This window comes from Phaethon lepturus, unplaced genomic scaffold (genome assembly GCF_000687285.1).
Source record: "Phaethon lepturus isolate BGI_N335 unplaced genomic scaffold, ASM68728v1 scaffold39173, whole genome shotgun sequence".
Classification (NCBI taxonomy): Eukaryota; Metazoa; Chordata; class Aves; order Phaethontiformes; family Phaethontidae; genus Phaethon; species Phaethon lepturus.
Window position 1 is genome coordinate 1 of NW_010531850.1, and position 8670 is coordinate 8670.

The following is an 8670-nucleotide window of genomic DNA, read 5'->3' on the forward strand; positions in this document are numbered from 1 at the left end:
CATCCCGTCCCCTCATCGAGCCCTTCCCCGCTCTGTCAACAGCCCCGGGGCCGCCCTTGGGCAGCCTGCGGAGGTTTTCCCTCGGTATCCGCCGCACAGGGGCCGCCCGCGGTCCCGGTCCTCGCCGGCCGAGGGGAAAGCGGCGGAAGAGCCCGGTTGCCAGTGAGGTGTCTGCCCCCCCTCCCTTTACGAGGGCGCGTTGTTGAGCCGTGAAAGGCCACGCTATAGGATGTTGTGGGTACTGAAGGCTTGCCAGCAATTGGGGGAGTACGGAGCATTTAGCGAATATATGTGCTGTAGCGTATAGAAACGGCGTCTGACTGGGGGAGCGTGACCCCCAAGTAACACAGTTAAGGAGTATTTCGACGTGGTGAACATAGTATGTGCTTCTCTTCTGGTATGCGCTTTCACAGGCACCTGCCTTTGGCGGCAGAGAGAGAAACGGGCCATTGGCCTGGGTGGGATGTGGGTAGGTGTGCCTGATGTTTGCTGGCTGTCTAGTGCAGGTATATTAATTTAAATTCAGAGTGGTTGCTGCCAGAGGAAATTTTACCTCTGTCATTTATACAGACTACTTACTAATAAATATTTACTTTGTATGAGAAGCCATGTACTTTAGCTTCTTCCAGTAAACTCTGATGGGTGTGTTCTTCAGTAAGTACATCTGTCAAGTTGCAGAAACAGCAGATGTTAGCTGTAACAGCCAATATTCAATTTTAGCTATTAATCATAGGCTTGTATAGGTTTTTTTGGTCATAGCTAAGATTATTCACAGTTAGAAAGAATCTTGTAGAAGTTCATATATGAACTTCAGAGGTTGGAATACTTCTATAGTGGCTCTAAAGAAAAGAGCAGTATTACTGTGATACCACTGTAATTTTTTTTTTTAAGTATAGGCTAAGGGTTTTGATGTACCAGATAATGTACCCACATTAGCATAGTATGGGTTAGCATAGTAGACTATTAATAAAGCTATTTGTGTATCTAAAAATGGAAACGATTCTAAGGTATAAGTGAAAGTGGGGGGAAACTTGTGAATAAATGAATCTGCAGGTAAGAAACTGGTTGTTTTGGCTCACTTGTGTACATGAGAAAGGGCTCTAAGAACTGCAACTGGCTTGTGATTTCACCACTATGAAAAATGAGGAAAATTTGGGGCGGGGAGGAAAAATTTGAGGAGGGGAAGAGGGCATGCTAAAGTTCGACACAATTAAGTATTGGGAAAAGAACACATGATGAGATGCGTCTCAAGGAAAGCATTCCCCATGAAATCAGTCACTTGTGGCATACAGCAACAGAATTAATAGAATAAGTCAATAAAACCGTGGTGATGACTCGTTACTGCTCTGCCCACAACCCATTTTCCTCTCCCTTTTTGACTTAGCTTGATGATCCTGTGCTCCCTCCAGGCCTCATACTATCAGATCTCTGTGTTACTTGGATTTTGTTGTGCAGTAGCATTTTCCTGTTGCCCTCTGTGCTCTCTAGGACTGACTGATTTCTTGCCTAAGCACTCTTTTCTTTTCTGGCTCTTTTCAGTTCCTCTTACCTGGAGAAATCCACTATACTGTCACTAGAGGAGGCAGAGGTCCAGCACCTAGCCCAGTAGAGTGATCTGCTCAAACTCTTGTTCTTACCCCAGGCTCCTGGGCCTGCACTTAGACACTCAGCATTTCTCCTGTTCTGTGATCCAGATGTCTGATTTCCCAGTTCAAAACAAACACACTTTCAACAGCTTAGTTCTCAGGCTCTTCATTTACTTCTGCAGAAAAAATGCTGTCCTGTGCAGCTTCCCTTGCTTCCCAGCATTTCTGTCCTGTCCCTTTCCCAGCTCATCTCAGAGCCTCAGCTGCCTTTTCTCTGCGGTGTGGGGATCAAAGAGGGTGGCTGTTGAATAACAGTTGCTGCTGGTTCTTCTGGGCATCTTTTGTTTTGAATCAGCACCACACCAGCATGTCAGTCAGCAGGACTTTCTGCATTTGAATGTATCATAGTGCAGATCTCTGTGCGATAGGGGCCCCGTAAGCCACAAACAAGAACTTCTAGGTGAGTGCTACGAGTGAGTTACCATTCCGTCAACCACAGTATGTTCTGCCTCAGGCTGGGTGCTGCATCACAGTGATTTAAATTTAGATTTTTTTGTATGCGGTGACATACTTTCTTTTCCCTTACAGGTACCCACTGACAAATTACACATTTGGTACAAAGGAACCTCTGTATGAGAAGGACAGCTCCGTGGCAGCTCGGTTTCAGCGCATGAGGGAAGAGTTTGACAAGATTGGTATGAGGCGGACAGTGGAAGGGGTTCTGATTGTACATGAGCACAGGCTGCCCCATGTGCTGTTACTGCAGCTGGGTACAACTTTTTTCAAGCTGTAAGTGTCTGCTTCTTGAACGTAACTTTTAGTTTATTGTCACGGACGGCTAAACACGCGGGCTAGAGGTTAAGTGTGGCTAGCTGATAGATGTTTTGAACGTTATTCACTTTTTGCAAAGACTTAGTGTGGGAAAACGTCTTTTGAATGGTGGCATTTTCATCTGAAGTGTATTTGACTGTGCTTATGAGTGGGGTGACTTAGTTTTGAACAGACTGGAAATCTTAATTACGGTGCATTACTATGGTAGATTCCTGTTTAGAAATCGTTATCAGTAGTTAGTGTGGTGTTCTTACACTGTGAAAGCTGTTATGCTTAAATATGCATATGCTATGGCTGCAGAAGTGGTAAAGTGAAGCTGAAGGCATAAACCCCAGTAAATGCAGAATGTTATCATTTACAAATTACTGGGTGAGCTGAGTACAGCAAGAAAGGTAAGCATCCAAATTTGAGAAAACTGCTTCAGTTCATCTAATGGTTATTGCTGCCAGAGTGAAATTTTAGTGTTTAGATCTTATGGTTGTGGTGATGGCAGTGGTGCTTGTTGTCTTTTTTAAACTGGGTGGGCTTGACTTGTCTCAAGTTATCCTGCTTGTGTTCTTGCTCTTATGTTTTTAATGTTTATGTTGTTTGTTCTCAATTCTGTGTGTATGTGAATTCTAATTTTATATCCAGATTCTTTTTGACATCTTGATATGGAGGATGTCTGAGGCTAGACTCTAAAAGTTTTGCAAAACTCTGTAATGATGAAAATGTGTTTTTAGGTTTGTTTTTTTTTCATTAACCTTGCATCAGATGCAGGATGGTTTCCCACATAAGTTTTATTTTCTGCTTCATGTGTGCTTCAGTGAGTGCTGTTTGTGAGATAAGAACAAGTATGGTCAGTATTTACAACCTTTTCTTCAACTTCTGGTGCTTTTTATTGTTGTTAAAACTTTTATCTTTTAAGGGTCCCAGTTATTATCATGTATATTGTTATGCTTTGTCCTGCTGAAGTTAAAGTATTTTATACACCGGATGGTTTTTGTAAGGGACATGCAGTAGCCATTTTAGTCACGGTTTTGGTGAAAGCTATCTTACTGTCTTCAAATTCAGCAAAGTTAGATTTGGAAGATCTGACTTAAGGGCCTTGAGTGAATTTGTAGCTCCCTGCCTGGAAGCACATCCAAACTTACTTGTGAAAGTCTGTAAATACAATGAAATGTAACTTTAGCTTTCATCATTGATTATTTTAACAGACCTGGTGGTGAACTGAATCCAGGAGAAGATGAGGTAGAAGGGCTCAAACGCTTAATGACAGAGGTCTGTTTTCTTTTTTGTTGCTATACCAGAATGTTGGAATATTTTAGGGTTACCAGAATAAGCCAAAGCATAAGAGCCGTCTCCTTTATTGTTTCTGTTATTGTGATGCTTTTGTGATGTTCTTAGGTAGTTAACAAATAAATCAGTAAGTTTTCATTTATCTGCATCATGAGTGTGACAGAGTGGTCTACTGGCTGACCCCCCCCACCTGCTGCTTAACTCCTGTGTTCTTTTGCAGCTTTGCTTTTTGGCTGGCTACAGGCAAGTGAGTGTGCAGATAGTCAATAAAATATGTTGAAGAGCATAACTGATGAGGACTTGTTTTTGAGATAAGTCTTCTCAATGCACCAATTAACCTTCCATGCTCTCCGTGTAACCTAAATGAATTTGGTCAGGTAGTGTAACATTGCATTTCATTCTTCCCATTGGTCTGACGGGATTCAGTTCAGCTGAATGCAGCATGGCATTTGAAATGCTCTCACAAGTGTCCTTGTCCTGTTAAATGAGGCTTTTACTAAAAAATGTTCCTTTATACAAAAATACTCTAAAATTCTATTAAAAGCTGTTCCAGACCAGTTCTTGAATTACATCAGACCCATATTACAGCAAGTCTTCGTGCTTCCAGTGTATGTTTTCTAAAAAAATTGACTTGTGGTAGTTAGAGTTTTGACTGTAACTGCATTTCTGGTAGATACTAGGTCGTCAAGATGGTGTTCAGCAAGACTGGGTGATTGATGACTGCATTGGTAACTGGTGGAGACCGAACTTTGAACCTCCACAGGTGAGTACTCACATTGACTTTCAGTCAAGTGTTGATTGTTCTTCCAAAAACCTTCAACCTAGGGCTTTTTGAGTACCTACTGCATGAGCAATTAGTTTTTCTGGTTTTTTTACCTATTCCATCTCCTTTCTGTGTCTGAGGAGAAACTACAAACTTTTTCTTTTGGAAACTCCCCTCTCCCTCCTCACACCCGTCCTGATGGATGAGAAACCACTGGATGTAATAGTTTCCAGTTGTGTGCTGAGCCAGGCGCACCATTTAATTTCCTGTTTTAGCCACAATGGAAACTCTTGCACTGCTGCATATGGAACAGATGCCCTGTGAATAGAATAGGCTTGCTACCCGATTTCTAAGTGCTTTAATACTGAAAATACTTGCTCAGTTTGCCGTTAGGTATTTCTGTTGTGTTGGTTTGTTTTAGCTGCTCATGAGTGCTGGTGGCGCTTTAGATCCTGTCAGTAGTTGTGACAGCAACAGCATTTCTTTCCGAGTACTTTCTTATAAAAGTGGTTTTCATTACTTGATGCCATGAAAGAGCAATATACGACATGGTGAAAGCTTGTACAGTGCTGGATAATTTATAAAGTACTGCTTCAGATTGCACAATGTTCTCAAAGCTCTGTACAACCAATTTTTATTGTTTTTCTTCCAGTATCCCTATATCCCAGCTCATATTACAAAACCAAAAGAGCACAAAAAGCTTTTCTTGGTCCAGCTTCAAGAAAAGGGTAAGTGTTTCTTTGCAACAAAGGACTGTGTTTAGAACAGTGTCTAAATGCGTGCATTTCATGCAAGGAAATCTGGTATCAAGTTTGTGTTCATATGCTTGCAGTTGTTTATAGTCGATCGCTAAAAAAGTTAAATGCTGATACCAGTTTTGAAGGTAGGTGATCTTTCAACATGAGTCCTGGTAAATGCTCATTCCTGCACCTGCATCAGTGTGTGTACAGCATGTGAATCCCATATTTAACTAGAAAAGGAATAAGCCTACTATAGTACTATATGTAGTGATCTTGTTTTGAGGTACGGTGATACCTTGGCTGAATGTGTGGTGGTTTTTCTCATCAACTTGTATTTGGTTTTAGCTTTGTTTGCAGTCCCAAAAAATTACAAGCTGGTCGCTGCACCATTGTTTGAGCTCTATGACAATGCACCAGGATATGGGCCCATTATTTCCAGCCTTCCTCAACTTCTGAGCAGGTATGTTACGATTTATTTGTATTACAGTTCTTGGGAACACATTTGCCATGGGAAACCAGAGCAAGGCTAGGCACTGCAGAAACCAGCTGTGAAAAGGTTGCAGCTATGCTCAAGAGCTTAGAATTTGCCTCAGACAAGATGCAACAATTCAGAGACACTGATTGCAACTTGCTAGTACCAAAGTGCTACCTGGCAGCTGTAGCAAAGCAAAATGGGAAAGATAATGAGGATGCAGCTGTGCAAAGGCTAAGGAACAGCTGCTTCTAAGTGTGACAGTATAATCCAGGATGTGTGTTTGAAGCACTGAATTAGCTGTGCATATTATCACAGGTTTGTGCTGATTAAATGTGGTAGGTTTTTTAGACTCTGTGTAGTAGAGTTAATAAAGTGTAGCATCTCTGTAACACAAGTAATCTGTAGGGACAGCTGTATTTTTTCCTTCCTTTTCCCAGTGTACACATTCTTGGGCTTTCTTACCTGAAAATGGCTTGTACCTCGGCTCTCCAGAGCTCACTAGTCTCACTGGTTCTGTTACTTCAGCAAATGTTTAGGAATGCCAGGCATCACTCAGGGAAGTAGTTCTGTCATCTACCTACCTTGATGAAAAAAGTCTGTTAGCAGAATGTCAGCACTGGTATTGCCCATAACAGGCTTCTATCATGCTGGTTTTTTTCTCCATCTAGTCCCAATTTTGGCAGTTGTAGCTATGGGGGCTTCCCCTTCTCTCTGCTCTAAAGACAGCAGATACTTTCTCCTGAGTACCAGCAAAACACTGGCTATTACGCGGCCAAATGCACATTTGGTATCGGTGCAGCAGAAACTTCCAAAGGATGGACATCCGGAAGTTGAGACGGATGCTTGCTTTTGCTGTGGGAACGCTGTTTGTTGTGAAATTCAGTAGAGAAAAATTTGCTCTTCTGTTGAGCATGTCCCAATGTTACCCTTGGAGTGTTTGGCCCTGATAGCAGAAATGCTGCGAAAGAGTTGCTGATGGGGGTACATAACTCTCACTGGTATTTTCCTATCTGTGAAGTTCTCTTAAGAGATTAAATGTTAATAACTAGTTCTTCTGCAACCTTAAGAGACTGATGTGCAATGCTAGTGTAGCATTGGCTGTTAAAAATGATGCTTCCCACTATATTATAAAGCTGTCTTATTAAAGAAATCACTTTTGTTCTGTCAGATGGAGGCTTATCAAGAAGAGAAACAAAGCAGTTGCTTATTCATTCCAAAATGTCACTTAAATAAAAAGAATGACAATTCCTCACTTGGTATAATCCTTTTAATTTTAGGTTCAACTTTATTTACAACTGAATTCCCATGTACCTGAAGAGTCTGATAGAAGAAGCCGTCTCTGTGAGCACAGCTTTAAAATGTAGAGAAAAGAATACATGTGACGCAAGGATTTTTTTTATGTCGTTCTTTTCCTGAAGGCCACTAAACTTTCTATTGTATGAATAGAATCTCAACTGTTTAGGTAGTGGGATGGCAATGTGATATCTGTGTTTTAATCGCTTTTCATTGTAATACTCACCAGATTTTTTTTGTACAACATTAAACAAAATGGTTAAAATTCTGTTTGTCTTGGGTGTGTTTGGTTTTGGTTTTTTTGTTTTTTCTTTAGTTGTCTCCTGCTTTTAGGTACATGTTTTAAACGTTATTACTATCCTGCAGGAATACAAAAGATCTTGGCAACAAGAGGAGGACCTAACCCATTCAGGGACCATTCAGATGCTCTGATCTGCATCCCTGAGCAGAGAGTTAGTCTGAGGGGGAGATTAAACAGTATAAGTAGGTGCAGTATAATATTGAGGTGTTTTTTTTTTTTAGCTTAGAGAACAGAATTGCTGTTTTGAGGGGGTATGAGTACTTAAAGGCAATTGTTCAAAGTTTACCAGAACTGATGTGGAAGCATTACTGTTTGTACAGGGCTTGGAGGAGATGTAATGTGTATCTTCTCCCTCTGTGCCCCTTAAAGAAAGTAACAACCCAACAAATTCTGTTGGCCTGGCCTGAGATCCAGTTAACATATGGAAGTAAAATTAATTTTGTATCCTTTCTATAGCTACGGGACTGTATTTGGGTCATGTTTAAACGTTTTGCTAGTGCCATATGCAAGTGGTTCCATGTTATGCTGAGCTGTTGTAGTAGACCAGCATGCTGTGTCATCTTGCAAGGGATACTCCCTACTCCTGCTTTCTCACACTAACATTTCAGTCTCTTGCAGGTAGTAAATATCAACCTTTATAGGTTTTTGGGGTTTTTTTACATGCTTGGCTAAACATCCATTCCAGTGGATGTGTCCCTTCCTAATGCCTTTAGCTTTCCATAGTTTTGCTTCACTCTTTAACTCATTTCTAAATTCTGCCTCGGACCAGAAGATGCACTGCTGTTTGTGCACTGTCTGCATTTATGAAGGCATTGCTGGCGAGCGCATGCTGCCAAGAGAACGGAAACTTGCCAAAGTGCTTTTTTCTGTTGCCAGTTGTACTGGTAAGCTGCGTGCAGAATGCTTGCGACAGCTTGATGCTTCTGCCAACTTGAAGCTGTGGGGTCTGGGATCGATACTGAAAAAATACTGGACAATTTAATGGTAGGGCTGTTCGCTTTGGTCCTATGGGTGGAAGGCCTGGTTAGCAGAATGTCTGGTTTCTTAGGCGACTGCCAGATGGGGGAAATTAAGCTAGCAGGGGCTGTAGAGCGGAACAGTTCTTGCATGGGGAGGCACATGAAGGTGGAGGTTTGGGAGTCGGAGCCCGCAGGAACGAGCAGCAGCAGAGCCCTGCTCTCAGGGCCTGGCCTGTAGCGCATCGCCCGTCCTCCACCGCTTGCGTGCTCGTCAGCGAGTGGGACTCATGGTTCCTCTGAGCCGCCTGTGGGAGCACGCTGCCTGCGCGCTGTCAGCTCTGCTGTCTCTTTTGACTACGTGCCTGTCGGTTTCGGGGCTACCGAAGGAGTGCCCTTCTAACTTCCCCTCGGTCCTGCCGGGGCCGGGCCGCCGGGCCTCTCCTG

The 8670-nt window shown here is 42.4% G+C and overlaps 1 protein-coding gene across 1 annotated transcript; it reads left to right on the top strand.

The window, feature by feature from the left end:
• Window positions 1–413: 413 nt before the first annotated feature.
• NUDT21 (nudix (nucleoside diphosphate linked moiety X)-type motif 21) lies at window positions 414–7234 on the top strand (the record flags this gene model as incomplete). Its single annotated transcript, XM_010284691.1, is given in 8 exon segments — window positions 414–506; window positions 2065–2171; window positions 2173–2375; window positions 3614–3677; window positions 4369–4458; window positions 5111–5186; window positions 5544–5658; window positions 6951–7234. Coding segments are annotated over 8 exon segments (770 nt in total), but the record flags the coding sequence as incomplete, so codon positions are not given.
• Between the last annotated feature and the right edge of the window lie 1436 nt (window positions 7235–8670).